Source organism: Myotis lucifugus, unplaced genomic scaffold (assembly GCF_000147115.1).
Source record: "Myotis lucifugus unplaced genomic scaffold, Myoluc2.0 scaffold_91, whole genome shotgun sequence".
NCBI classification, from domain to species: Eukaryota; Metazoa; Chordata; class Mammalia; order Chiroptera; family Vespertilionidae; genus Myotis; species Myotis lucifugus.
Window position 1 is genome coordinate 3,194,081 of NW_005871139.1, and position 15,090 is coordinate 3,209,170.

The 15,090-nt window shown below is 45.4% G+C and overlaps 1 protein-coding gene across 1 annotated transcript; it reads left to right on the forward strand.

Annotated features, from left to right (window-relative positions):
- The first annotated feature begins 3,660 nt into the window (after nt 1-3,660).
- On the forward strand, nt 3,661-5,561 carry DNAJC22 (DnaJ heat shock protein family (Hsp40) member C22). The gene is made up of 2 exons (XM_023756368.1): nt 3,661-4,500; nt 5,382-5,561. Exons 1-2 carry the CDS (start codon nt 3,661-3,663, stop codon nt 5,559-5,561), a joined length of 1,020 nt encoding a protein of 339 aa, XP_023612136.1.
- Nucleotides 5,562-15,090: the final 9,529 nt, after the last annotated feature.

Sequence of the window (15,090 nt, forward strand, 5' to 3'; positions counted from 1 at the left end):
GTCGATCGATTACAAATTACTTCACCCCTTCCTCTCTACTACTATCGATCATCACAAAATGTTATCGACGTAGTGCGAGAGAGTTACTTCTTGATTTGACGCCATGTTTCTTTTTTCATCTCTCTCACTCCTCCCTAGCTCTGTGTGTATCTTATAAGAGTTCGTGTTGTGCACGACTCTACCCATTTCTCTCTCTCTCAACTTCACTATACATTCTTCCTCTCCCTCTTCGCATACCCTTCCATCAGATCGACGTTTGGATTGTAACCGCGCCACCACTCGTACTTTGTATTTTTTTTTTCACCCTACCTACACCAGGCGAAGGGAGGGTGAGTAAAGATACATAAGGAACGGAGCCCCGGGCAGGGAGTGGGAGTCCAGCCATTCGGAGGGGCTGAGCTGGGACAGGTGGCTCCCTCCCTGCGACGGGGATAGTGAACAACAGAAAAGAATGGAGTGAGCAGGGAGGTTTGGGCCCCAACCTACAGCCACCTCCACCGCCCCTGCCCCTCAATCCGAGAAGAAGTTCCCAGTCGGGGAAACTGAGGCAGCGCGGCTGAGAAGGACCAGGAAGGTTAAACGCGGGGTCAGCGACGGGCAGCAGCCAGCGTCCAGCGTCCAGCGTGGGCCCCTGGAGGCACCTGCCTGCGCCGGGCCGTCTGGGCGAAGACGCCTCCACACCCTCAGCGCAGCTCAGACCCTCGCTTCCACCGCAGCTGGTCGGGTCCCCCCACTCCCCACCCCGTGCCAGTTTATAGAACAACAATTTGGGGAAAACAATCCGGGCCAAGTGACGGCCCCGTAATTGTGACAAAGTGAGTGCGGGCGACTGGAGAGAGCGCTAGGGCGGGAGCGCGGCGGGCCGAGGGGAGGCAGCAGCGCCGCCCGCCCGCCCCGCCGCCCTCTCGTTCGCATTCCGGTCACCTCCCATCCCTCTCCTTGACTCCGATCCAATTCTTCTTCTCCCGGCCCCTGTCGCCTCCCTCCGCTTGTTCCTCCATCGCTCTTCCCTTTCCTCTCGGTAACAGCTCTTCTCCCGCCCCCGCCCCGCTGCAGGCCCTGCCCGGTGCGCCTTTTCCTCTCTCACTTCTCCCCTCTCTTCCGCCCTCCACTCGTTTCTCCATCTTTCCTTTGCGCTCGGGTCGCCCTGGGGCCCCTGGCTCACACCACACAATCCGCTTCGTTCCCTCCCCAGTCCCAGCTTCCCGAGCTCAAGCCCTGAGCCTCCTCTCACAGAGGCCAGCGCAGCCGCGCACTCCAGGGTTCCTTCGCAGCCCTGTGGGCCCGGGCGGCCTGCCTCTGCCCCCCCCCGCCCCCCCGCCCTGCCTTCTCCGCCCCTTTCTCTGCGCCCGAAGCTAGTTTGTTTGTGCAGCGGCGGCGGACGCCCCGGAGATGTTTGCCCAGCTTAGCGCGCCGCCGCGCAGCGCGGGCCCCAATTAAGTCTCATTCATTATTCAGCGTCCCGGTCAGCCCCAACCCCCAGCTGGCGGCTCCCGAGTGGCTTTGGGGCCCCGCCCAGCCCACCCCCAAGTCAAGGCTGGGAGACCTTGGAGAGCCGAGCTTCTCCTGTGCAGGGGAGGAAACAGTCCCAGCAGCCAAGGTCACATAGCAGAACCAGGAGGGGGGCCCAGGCTGCTAAAACCAAGGCATCCTTCATCCTAGCTCAACCACAGCATCCAGGCGGGAGGAGGGCCGTGCTTGCCTGCTGGGACACCCCTCACCCCCTATCCCTTTTTGCTCCTGGCTCGCCCTTTCGCCATAGCTGCCGGCATACAGCCGGCTTGGGCTCCTGCTTGATCGAGAGGCTCCTCAGGCCTCAGGCTCAGGCCTAGATGTAGTGACTGACCCCTGACTGACGCGCCTGGAACGGGGCAGTGAGGCAAACTCGTGTGTGTGTGTGTGTGTGTGTGTGTGTGTGTGTGTGTGTGTGTGTGTGTGTGTGTGTGTTGGGGGTCCCTCTCTGCAGCCTGTCTGTGGGTGTCTCTGCCGTAGAGGCACTGGAAGTGGGGCCATCCAAGGCAGTCTTGAAGGACAAGTAGAGAGAGAGAGGAGAGTGCAGCCTGAAGTGAGGGGGAAGTCACCTTCCCATTTGTGGGGTGGAAAGGGGAGACCAAGGACCTATTTTTGCATTTTTAGGGACTGCTCTGGGCTGTTTCGCCCGGGCACCTGCACAAGGTGTCAGGGGACCCGCGGGGCCCTTTCGTACGCGGCAGCGCCACCTGGCGGCCGCGGCCGCGGTGCTTCGGTGCCGCGGTGCTGGAGCGCCTGGCCTGGACCTGGCACTCGCCCGCCCCTTGGAGCCGGGGGAGGCTGGATTCGACCAGAAAACCTTAAACCGACTTTACCCGAGAGGGCGGGCGAGAGGAGCTCGAGGTGATCCAGAGGCCGCCGGGCAGGGCCTCGGGGAGGAGCCTGGCCCCAATGACCCGATTTCCGTGACACAGCAAACATAGAAAGACAAAGTCCATTTGGATGGAAGTGGGAGCGGAGTGAAGGGCCATTTTGACTCTATGGTCCCAGGAAATGACTGGTCTGATGCGCCCGGCAGCGGCAGCCGGGGTACCCAGGTACGGCCGCTCGTGCGGGACTAGCAGGGACTGGCGTCCCACTCTAAGTAGCGGGGCAGGGAGAGACTGGCAGGCACACTTCGGCATCTTGTTTTATATTCTGGGGATTCATGGCTGCTTTGGAGAGACTTTCCAAGTCGGCTCTGGCAGGAGGTGATAGAATTGTGGGGCACCAGGGTTCAGGTCAAAATGTAGTTTCCCAGAGCTGTTTAAGGGGAGGGAATTGAGGACTTTTTTCATGTTTGACTTGTAGGAAGATTTCTTGGCCTGGAGAGAGCTGGAAGGCTGGAGAAGGGCTAAAACCTTGGGTCAGTGTCTGAGGGCAGCCATAGTCAGAGTTGGATTGGGGGACAGGAACTTTCAAAATGTGCAGGAACTTTAGAAGGGCCTCCTATTCACACTTATTCACTCCACTCCCCATTGAGTCATTCCCAGGTCAGTGGTCCCAGGGGAGGTCTAAAATGTAAGCTTATGATTTTTTTGTACCTGTTCTGAGTTCTCAGTTACTCAGCTGAAAGCATTCGTTTTGTTTTTGGTTTTTTAAAAAAATATATATATGTTTATTGATTTCAGAGAGAAAGGGAGAGGGAGAGAGAAAAAGAAACATCAATGATGATAGAGAATCACTGATTGGCTGACTCTTGCACACCCCCTACTGAGAGTCAAGTCAGCAACCCAGGCATGTGCTCTTGACCTGAATCAAACCTGGGACCCTTCAGTCTGCAGGCTGACGCTCTATCCACTGAGCCAAACCATCTAGGGCTACTGAAAGCATTGAAAACATTTTTCTCTCCTAAATTTGGAGTCGCTATGGTTGTTAAAAAACAGACATGAGGTGCTAGACCCAAGGGCATGGAAGAACCAGCATTTCAGGGACACTCAGGAAACTCTGGACTCTATTATTGGAAGAACAAATGGTTACTGTGTTGGGACATGGATGTGGTCTTAAAGCTGCTTTTTTTTTCCATCTCCTAGGGTCTAGGGATAACTCTGTGGCTATGATGGCCATGATTCTCACAGAGGACTACAGATTTCTGCACTCTGAGCAAAGTCAGGTGCCACTGGAGTTATTCTGAGACACTTTCCCTAAAGGATGGCCAAGGGGCTCCTGGTGACCTATGTCCTCTGGGCTGTAGGGGGCCCTGCTGGGCTCCACCACTTGTACCTGGGCAGGGACAGCCATGCCCTGCTCTGGATGCTTACCCTGGGGGGTGGTGGGCTGGGCTGGCTCTGGGAGTTCTGGAAGCTCCCAAGCTTTGTAGCTCAGGCCAACAGAGCCCAAGGACAGAGGCAGAGTTCAAGAGGCGGGACACCCCCTGTGAGTCCCATTCGTTTTGCCGCCCAGATGATAGTGGGCATCTATTTTGGCCTTGTGGCTCTCATTAGCCTTTCCTTCATGGCTAGCTTCTATATTGTGGGCCTCCCACTGGCAGTTGGCTTAGGAGTCTTGCTGGTGGCTGCTGTTGGCAACCAGACCTCAGACTTTAAGAACACTCTAGGGGCAGCATTTCTCACTTCCCCTATCTTCTATGGCCGCCCCATAGCTATTCTGCCCATCAGCTTGGTGGCCAGCATCACAGCCCAGAAGCATCGCCGCTACAAAGCTTCTGTGGTGTCAGAGACACTCAGTGTGCGGCTCTACCGCCTGGGCTTAGCTTACCTGGCGTTCACCGGCCCGCTGGCATACAGCGCCCTCTGCAACACAGCGGCCACCCTCAGCTATGTGGCAGAGACCCTGGACTCCTTCTTGAGTTGGTTCAACTTCTTCCCCCTCCTTGGCCGCCTCATGGAGTCTGTCCTCCTTCTGCCTTACCGTGTCTGGAGGCTGCTGGTGGGGGATCGTGGCTTCAGCAGCGGCTACTTCCAGGAGTGGGAGAAGCTCTATGAGTTTGTTCGCAGTTTTCAGGATGAGAAGCGTCAGTTGGCTTACCAGGTAAGGCTTTCTTCCCTTTTCATTCCTGTCTGGGAGTTAGGCTAAGCCTGATTGGAGCTGGTGCCCCTTGTTTGCATGTCTGCTGTGTCAGGCCGGGAGGGTGTCCTGGTTTCTTGGGGTGTGAAGGTGCCGAGGCTCTAATAGTGAGTGGGGGGAAATATGTGTATTTTATTTACTTTTCATTGAGGTATAACATATATAAAGTTTACTAATTTTATGTATATACCTATGTAACCACCACTCAGATCAAGGAATGGAATATTCCAACCCTAAGAATGTTCCCTCCCAAGCTATACTCCTTTCCTTGGAAGTAACCTCTATTCTGACTTCTGTTACCATAGTTTAGTTTTGCCCATTCTTGAACTTCGTATAAGTAGATCATTCAGTATGTACTCTTTTGTTTCTGCTTTCATTCAACATTATGTCTCTGCGATTTATTCATACTGTTGCACACAATTGTAAAACGCTTGTTTTCTTGTTAATTAGTATCCCATTATATGAACATACCAGAATTTATGTATCCACTCTATTGTTAATGAACATTTGGGTTCCAGGAGGGGACTATTCTGAATAAAGCTGCTATGAACATTCTTGAACATGTCTTTGGTGGACACACATGCTTATTTCTTTTGCGAGGAAGAGATCCTGTCAGGGGTGTGAAGTTCTAGGTTGGAAAATGGGCAGCTGTGATTAAAGGCCAATTTTGGTTCTTGCCATGAGATCCAGAGCTGGAATTCTAATGTGAGGCTCTAGGCCTTTTTCATGTCAAGTAGGAGCCGATCCCAGAGATATCACAGCCTGATTTAAGAAGGGAGCAGAGAAAGGCCCAGGTATCCTGACAACTTATGGGATTCTAATTTGTCAGCTTCTGTTTCCCTAAGGTTTTGGGTCTCTTAGAAGGGGCAACAAATGAAGAAATACATCAGAGATATCGGGAGCTAGTGAAGATCTGGCACCCTGACCACAACCCGCACCAGACAGAAGAGGCTCAGAGGCACTTCCTGGAGATCCAGGCTGCGTATGAAGCCCTGAGTCCGCCCAGGAAACTCAGGGGATTCTAGAGGTGAGAAGAACATTTCCCTTTGAGGATGGACTCTTCCTGGCGGAGCTGGGCCATGTGTCCCAGTTTATCTTTGCCTACAGGGAGCACCCAACAGCATTAAAGAAACTGCTTGTAGTGGAGACTGAGAAAACCTTAAATAGGTGAGAAAGCTATTGTGGTGGAAGAATGTATTTATGTATTGAATTTCTGAGTTCTTGGCTGTTGTATTCCTATTTTTCTTAAAACCATATAGTGAAATGAAAAACATTATGAAATCAATAAAATATCTTATAGAAAATATGCCACCTTATCCCACTCTTGGTAACATTGATGAGTGAGGGAGGAAGGTTATTTAACTTTTTTTTTTTATGTGCAAAGCACTGGATTAGGAGATCGAAGGAAAAATATGAAGGTTTAATATTTCACAAGTTACCTTGTGACAAAAGAGATTTGATCAATTCTGTGGATTACTAAGGGGTAAAACTGATGTTAAATTTTAAGATTTCAGGAAAACATTTTAATTCCGTTTATAGAACTTTCTAAGAGGTACACTTTCCCCAAGAAGGAACAAGCTGCTGTGGAGTAGGGGGTAGGCCCCCCGTACAGACTCCTCTGCTTGGAGGAGTATTGTGGAGAGCCCTCAAACTTTACATGGGTGGTTGGACTGGCTGACCTCCGGTCTTCCCCAGACTTGGGGTCTGATTCTGAGCTACAACACCTTGCTCCCGGGGAGTTTACAATCTGGTTGAAGATAGCACAGATACACAGATATCAAAGTTCACCTCATTCAGTGTTTTGAACTAAGTGTCACAAGAGGTGTAAATAGAGTTCATTGAGATAGTGGAGAAGGGGTAGATGGCATTGTTTTATGAGCACTTATGGAAGAATTCATGATTTTATATCTCATATGACTTTATGGGGACTTTGGGGAAACTCTAGGGAACCAGCATCTCGAGCATCTGAAAGGAGCCTTACTGAATTCCTGAGTTACTAGCCAAGTGTGGAAGAAACAGTCCAGGATGCAGAGGACGACTGGGACCAGGCGCAGGATGTGAAAATTATATACTTTTACTCTAGCGTTCTTGTTCTTTCTTATGTGTGGTTATCTTTTACACTTTTTTCCCCTTTTTTTCTGGAAGTTAATTCTGAGCAGTATATATATTTAAAAAGTAGAATTATTTTGGCTACTATTCTCTATAAATAATAATAATAAAGTCCAGCCCTAGCTGGTTTGGCTCAGTGGATAGACCGTCGGCCTGTGGACCAAAGGGTCCTGAGTTTGATTCCGGTCAAGGGCACGTACCTTGGTTGCAGACTCCTCCCCAGCATGGGCCCTGGTCAGGACTCCTGCAGGAGGCAACAAATGGATGTGTTTCTCTCTGTCTTTCCCTCTCTCTTTCACTCTCCCTAACAGTCAATGGAAAAATATCCTTGGGTGAGGAATAACAACAATAAAAAAAAATCCAAACAAACAAATAAATAAAACTAAGACTAGCAAGCAAGAAGTCTTCCTTAGTCTCTACCTGAATTGATTTAGTGAAATCCAGTAAATTTGTATTCTCCCATTGCCACAAATAAAAAATTTATAGACCCTTTAAAAAGGGTTGGAAGAGAACTGAGAAGGCCTCTACCTCAAGAACCTATCCAATGGAGAATCTTGAGAATAGCTTGCTTCAGAGATGACCATTTTGGCTTTTCTTGAATAGGAAATTTCCTTCCTTTCCCACCTTTTGAATATCCGTAATAGTTAAGTTCTTTTATTGAACTGAAATTAGTTTCCCTTTAATTTCTTTCTCTTTTCTTTTTAAAATATATTTTTATTTATTTTAGAGAGGAAGGGAGAGAGAAACATCAATGATGAGAGGGAACCATTGATTGGCTGCCTCCTGCACGCCCCCTACTGGGGATCGAGCGCACAACCTGGGCATGTGCCCTTGACCAGAATCGAACCTGGGACCCTTCAGTCCGCAGGCCAATGCTCTATTCACTGAACCAAGCCAGGTAGGGTTGTAATTTCTTTCTAGATTAGCCATCTTTTGCTACAAAGAACAAAAAACAGCCCGACCAGTGTGACTCAGTGGTTGAGTGTCAACTTATGAACCAGGAGGTCATGAATCATATTGGGAATGTAATTTTATACTGTTTTATCCCCCTCATGGAATCAGGAGCATATATTTGTGAAGACTTCATATATATTTTATTGAGATGTAATTCACATGCCATAAAATTCAGCCTTTTAAATTATACAATTTAGCGGGTGTTAGTATATTCATAAGGTTTTGCAAACATCAACACTATGTAATTCCAGAATGTTTTTACCATCCTAAAAAGAAACTCTATATGCATTAGCAATTACTCTCCATTCTTCCCCACCAGCTCCCAGCAACTACTAATCTACTTTCTGTCTCTATAGATTTGCCTGTATTGGATATTTTATACAAATGGAATCATACAATATCTCCTTTTGTGTCTGGCTTCTTTCTCTTATGTTTTCAAGATTCATCTTTTTTTTTCAAATGACATAATATTTTAATGTATAATATTCCCTTTATTGGGAGACATTTATGCTATTAATATATATTTTTGTTATAAAGAATGCTGCATCAATATCTTTATGTTTCTAATTCATCTATTCTCTTGAATTATTTCAGAATAAATTCCCATGGGTGGGATTACTGGGTCAAAAGGTATGAACATTTTTATGGCTCTTGTCAATATTGCTTTTAAATTGTGGTGCCCAGAACTAAATGCAATTCTCAGACGTGTACAGACAGGACAGGGTACTGTGGGGTTATTAAGTTCTCAAGGTCTGGACAATATATCATTCTTTAAATCAAGCAGCCTAAGAATTTATTAGCTTTTTCTCATTGCTCATTGAGCTTATGGCCAATAAGTCCCTTAGATATTTTCTTAGGCACTATGTTCCAAACCTCTGTTTGCATCTACTCTATAACCCAGTGCTTCTGAGGATTCTCTGACAGGAATCTTGTATTTCTTTGTTTTCTTTTTTCTTTAGCGGTTGATCCTCACAAGCTAGCAGGAGGTGTGAGTATACTGCAGTCTTAGCTGAGAACTGCAGATGGCGCCTTCAGGCTGTCACAAGGGTAAAATATGTGCCTTCACTTCTTTTAGGATCTGATAGTGGCACCTCAATAGCAGGTTCATTACCATTTGTGGGGAAGGAGAGAGCAACTGTGAATGTCATTCAGGGAAAGCTCCAACTGAAGCATGTTTTCTAGCTGTCATTTGATCTCCTAGGGGACTCTGGGGCAGTGTATTTCATGTTAGAGGTTTCTTTGCTTGAACACACATTTCATGCCACTGCTTTGGCTGTTTAAGTTGACACCCTGAGAAGCTGAGATTTTTGTTTCTCTCTGTTCCTTGTCATCTCTTTCTTTTAGTCGTTCAACTAACTGGTTTTGTTTGTTTTGCTAAGGTGAGTTTTGAACAACAAAGGCAGAAAATTTACATGGGGTTTCAGCTAAATGAGATTCATTTCAATGGTTTTTTGCTCTTTTTTGTTTTCCTTTTCGTTTTCCTCCCAATTCTCTCCTTTCTCCTCGCCTCTCACCCATCCTTTCCATAGTCCATCTGCTTATTTGCAAATTATTATACATTTAAGCAAGACCTTGACTTTTCTGGATTTAAACCTGACAAGTTTCAACAGAACAAAGCAGTGCCTTGTGAAGGAAAGTTGGAAGGGACTAATTTTAACTCATTCTGTGACTGACCTTAGTTTCATTTCTGGGCTGAGAAAGGCTGTAGGGAACAACAGCCTAAAAGGACATTTTTTTTTCCTATCATCAATAGGTCAGGCACCTTTCAGATGAAAAAGTATCAATAAAGGAATGAGAAATTTTTTTGGGGGGGGTAGCATTTAAATGTGTTCTATTCATGTTTCCCAGTCACAGATCTGAGGGCCAACAAGGCTCATGTTACTCACCCACCTTTTCTTCTATAACCATAACCACCAGTTTAGACTTGGCCTCTCTTGTGCCTTTCTCCTTTTCATTCCTGGGGTCCATAGCAGAGAGTGTACATTTACTGCTCTTCTGTATATTTTGGGTTGGAAAGCAATTAACTGCAAGTGGTGCCATATTATTTTATATTAATTGATTGGAAACCCATGGTCTCTTAGGAGTGGACTTTTCTTGAACAGCTAAGAGACTAATCCTTTCAGACTCATCTCCCTTCAAACTCAAATTCTTTTCCATTGTGTGTTTCTTGTTCTCATGTTAATGCCTTTACTGATGTCACTCTTCTTTCCTGTAATTTTTTACTGCTAATTGAAATCTTATATTTCTTTTATGATCCAGCTTAAGGTTTATCCCTAAATGATGCCTTCACTGATTAATTGAGAAGCATCGATCAGCTGCCTCCCGCACATCCCCTACTGGGGGTGTGCCCGCAACCAAGGCACATGCCCTTGACCGGAATCGAACCTGGGACCCTTCAGTCCTCAGACCGACGCTCTATCCAGTGAGCCAAACCAGCCAGGCTTTCCTGTAATTTTTTACTGCTAATTGAAATCTTATATTTCTTTTATGATCCAGCTTAAGGTTTATCCCTAAATGATGCCTTCACTGATTAATTCCATCTCCAGTAATCTTTCTTCCTTGAATTCCTTCAGCATTCTTGTCAATTTTGTAGCATTCTATCTAGCATTTTCTTACATGTTGCCATATAATCATTCCATCTCGTGTTTGTAAGTCTCGTGCCAAAGCCTCTTGAAGGAAGGGGTCATCTTCGCCCAACTTAACTAATAGAATATTTACTAAGTGTGTTAACTTGTTATTCAACAATTTAAAGCCTGTTTCCTCATTTATTACATGGGGATAATGATGCCTGCATCACAGGGATGTTGAGACAATAAAATAAGACAATGTGTTGACAGCAGCTTATAAACCAAAAAAAATGTATACAGAGGCATTATCAATTTTTATAAAATGGTGACAGACTGTATAAATGAAAGAGTATGCTGAAATTCCATGAATAAACTTACATAAAAGCAGTATTAGTTATATATATTACACATAGAAATAAATTCACATGATTAAATTCAAGTTTTTGATGAACCTGCAAGGCACTCTCACTGAATTGAGTATTTAAAATCCGAGTTTTGGTTCTGTCACATTGCCACTAATTTTGCAATGTAACAAGTTAACCTTTGATAATTTAAGGCCTTTTCCAGCTCTGAACATCTGATACACAACTGAATTTGGATATCTGACCGAGGTCTTTGGGAAGTGCCAACCTAATCGAAACCCTGTAATAGAACTTTATAGATGGATGATCAAAGAAACATTAACCCTGTACAGAAGTCTTCTGGGAGAATTAAGTTTCCTTGGGGGAAAGCTGCATACTATATAGTGCATTCCCTTCAATATTAGCAAATCACATTACCATATCAAATGCTCTGAGAAGTAAAGCAAGCAGTTCAACTTGATTTTGACTAGTGTTTCCTAAACTTATTTGGACCTGGAACAGTTTTTTTCGGATAACATCTATTTAGCATCCCATGAAACTAATTTTCTAATACACACAGTTTGGACTGCCAATATGAATATTCTTAGGTATTAGAAGTAGTCCAAGCAAAGGGAAAAGTACAGCCTTATGAGTGTACTAGTCTTTGTGCCTGCTGTGGCTTGTAGCCTTATCTTTAGTCAACAGAGATTTTGAAAAATCATGTTCCTCAGTTAGTCATTGATTATCAAGTCTCCAAAATAATGAGTAAAATTTTAAGTCTCTCAGATTATTGTTTAACTTGAGCCTCTTTTTCTTCATCATAAAAACATGGAATGTGGCAATCAATCATTTTAGATACAAAATACCAAATTAAAATAAAAACACAAGAAAAGTTCTCATCTCCAGGATCTATTTGAAACATATCAAATTAGGTCAGGTTAATATCTGCAGAATATATCTTCCAAGGTGAAGATTATGTCATAATTTATTCTTAGTTCTAGTTTTGCCACTCAATCATTAGGTAACCTGGGATAAATGAATTCCCTTATGGCTGAACTGAGACATATGGATGTTATTTCAAAATGATCTTCTTTTGTAAGCCTTAGCAGTTATTCTAATAATTTCAGAAATTTGGTGTTTTTTGGTTTGTTTTCTTCAGAGTAGGTCACAAGAATTATGTTGAATTTATTACAGCATTTCTTTCCCTCCAATATAATTTGTAGATAGATTGTAAACAATTTGCAATTATTTAAAAGAAGGCAACATTCACTTTGTTTTATTGTGAAGTATAGCATACAAAATAAAAAATGTATAGGTAATATATAGAACAATGATAAATTAATCTTTATAACAAAGTTCCAAAGAGTATTTTTTTAAAAAAATTTTTTTTATTGATTTCAGAGAGGAAGGGAGAGGGAGAGAGAGAGAGAAACATCAATGATGAGAATCACTGATTGGCTGATTCCCGCACACCCACAACTGCAGGCATGTGCCTTTGACTGGAATCGAACATGGGACCCTTCAGTCCGCAGGCCAACGCTCCAGAGTATTTTTGAGACATTTGTTCAATGTCTTTTTAGAGAGGTAGAGTGCTGCATGGAGAAAGGGCAAAGGTGGACCATGAGTTGCAGTAGAGGTACTTGCAAACCCCAGTCAGCAAGACATATGCTCTATGTGATCCATCCTCCTTGGAAGGGCTATTTAAAAAAATATATATATTTTTATTGATTTCAGAGAGGGTGAGGGAGAGAGTCAATGATGGGAGAGAATAATTGATCAGCTGCCTCCTGCACGCCCCCTACTGGCCATCGAGCCTGAAACGCCAGGCATGTGCCCTGACTGAGAATTGAACCGTGACCTCCTGATTCATATGTCGACGCTCAACCATGGAGCCACAATGACCTGACTGGAGGGCTATTGTTTGAGTAAAATCCTTGGAAGGAGCTTACCCTTACCTACTGCCACCACAGGGACTTTGCAAAATGTTCCTTTCAACCACACTCAATCCTCCCTTGAAGGAGATCTATAAAATATGATATTCCTTTGTTTATTTGTTTTATTAATCCTTACACGAGGATATTTTTTCCATTGGTTTTTAGAAAGAGTGGAAGGGAAGGAGGGAGGAGGAGAGAGAAACATCAATGTGACAGAGACACATTGATAGTTGTTGCCTCCTGAACGTGCCCTGACTAGGGCCAGGGATTGAACTTGCAATCCAGGTACATGCTCTTGACAGGGAATGGAACCCAAGACCCTCTGGTGCTCAGACCAATGCTCTAACCACTGAACTACTGGCCAGGGCGAATATGATATTCTTTATCTCGTTCAATTTCCAATGTTTGACAACTCTCCTAGATTGGGCCTAGGCATGCTCCTTAACCCACCTCTTCTCTTTGAGTGGGGTATCCACATGGAAATAACTCTCCTGTTAAATCAGGGGCTCTCTTATGAGAGGCATAATGTCTTTCCTAAACAGACCATAAGGTTTCCAAGAGTGGGGACTTTATTTTCCTCCCAAAGAAACTATATTAGTTTTGCAGCAGCAACATGCCCTGTAATGAAGGCATTTCCAGAGTGACTTTTGGTAGGTGAAGTCAGCCATTATAGAATACGATCTTGGATCCCATTGGTTCAGGTCCCATTCTTTAGTAGGAAGTTTCCTATTAACCAGAATTTATCTGCCTGTTCCCACTCGGTATGGGAGGGAAAGGGAATTGTAAAAGAGTTTGTCATTCATTACCCTTTGCACTTTTCTGTTTCAGCACTTACCATGTTATTATAGTTAACTAGAGGCCCAGTGCATGAAATTCATGCATGGGTAGGGTCCCTAGGCCTGGCTAGCAATCAGGGCCTTCTTTTGTTTTGCGCCGCCTCCTGGTGGTCAGTGCACATCATAGCGAGCGGTCGAACTCCTGGTCAGTCGAACTCCCAGTCAGTTGAATTCCTGAGGGGACAGTTTGCATATTAGCCTTTCATTATACAGGATTATTTAATATCTTATATCCTCTTTTACAACTGGATACTCTGCTTGGTGATATGGCATTGTTTTAGTCTTCTTTGTAAGCGAACTAGTGCCTAGAACAATGTCTACCACTTATTGGGTACTTCCTAGTATGTCAATTTCTATTTGAATCTTTGAAAGAATATTCAATAGGAAGCAACACATGGTGTAGTGCACTAACTGGTTGGATGACTTACTCTTCTGTTTCTTTTTTTAAATATTTTTTTATTGATTTCAAAGAGGAAAGGAGAGGGAGAGAGAGATAGAAACATCAATGATGTGAGAGAATCATTGCTTGGCTGCCTCCTGCACACCCCCCACTGGGGATCGAGCCCGAAACCCAGGCATGTACCCTTGACCGGAATCGAACCCTGGACCCTTCAGTCTGCAGGCCAACGCTCTATCCACTGAGCCAAAACTGCTAGGGCATCTTCTGTTTCTTTAGATCTGTAAATGATATGGTTGCATTAGATTAGACATTATTAACCAGGGGTCAGTGGGCTCCAGGATATTTAAAAAAATATATTTTATTGATTTTTTACAGCGAGGAAAGGAGAGGGATAGACTAGAGAGTTAGAAACATCGATGAGAGAGGAACATCAGCTGCCTCCTGCACACCTCCCACTGGGGATGTGCCCGCAACCAAGGTACATGCCCTTGACTGGAATCGAACCCGGGATCCTTCGGTCTGCAGGCCGACGCTCTATCCACTGAGCCAAACCACTCAGGGATCCAGGGTATTTTTGAGTCTCTGTCTACCCCATGCAAAGTTTAAAACCAAAGGCCCAGATGACTTCATAGAGATTTACTATATTACTCTATAACGTGTACTGCAACTGCAATAAATAACAAATATGTGGAAACCAAAACTGCATCGTGCCTGTGGCTATACACATTCACATACACTCCGGTTTGTCTACAGCCCCTTAGGGTTTGACCTCAAAAGATAAAAACACAAGGACAGATTCTGATTAAATTTTTTAAAAAATTTATTGATTTTATAGAGGGAGAGAGACGACAGAGAGAAACATCAATTTGTTGTTCTACTTATTTATGCATTCATTGGTTGCTTCTTGTATGTGCCCTGACTGGGGGTCGAACCCACAACCTTGGTGTGTCGGGACAATGCTCTAAACCAACTGAGCTACCCCGCAAGGGCCTGATTAATTTTTTTAAATGCCGATTATCTAAATTCCCAGCCTATAGCCGCTCCTAAATGGCGGCTGACCAGTGGGGTGAGCGCTTCACCCACGCAGGACATTGGCTAGGGGGGTGCACAGATATTAAAGGTGGTTCTGGCCTTGGGGAGGGTGGGAATCTGACCACGAAGGCAGAGGACTATTTAACAGAAAGATTCGACGGGCGGTGAGACTGACCGCAGCCGCCGAGAGGGATGCAGACAGCTGAGGTCGGAAAACCGACTCAGCAATGTACTGGGCCGCGCGCGGAGGGCATGTGGCCGGGGCGGAGAACCTCCAACTCGTTCCGGACGTTTCCGCGCTCCGGGCCCGGGCGGCGCCTCCACCCCGTCCCACCCCACCGGCCTCCCAGGAGGCTGAGCGGCCACCAAGTCCGGACCTCC

What these genes read in the sequence shown, in the direction of transcription:
- DNAJC22 (XM_023756368.1), top strand. Translation starts at nt 3,661, where the DNA reads ATGGCCAAGGGGCTCCTGGTGACCTATGTCCTCTGGGCTGTAGGGGGC. An exon ending in AGCGTCAGTTGGCTTACCAG is followed by an intron (nt 4,501 to 5,381) that starts GTAAGGCTTTCT and finishes TGTTTCCCTAAG; the next exon opens with GTTTTGGGTCTCTTAGAAGG.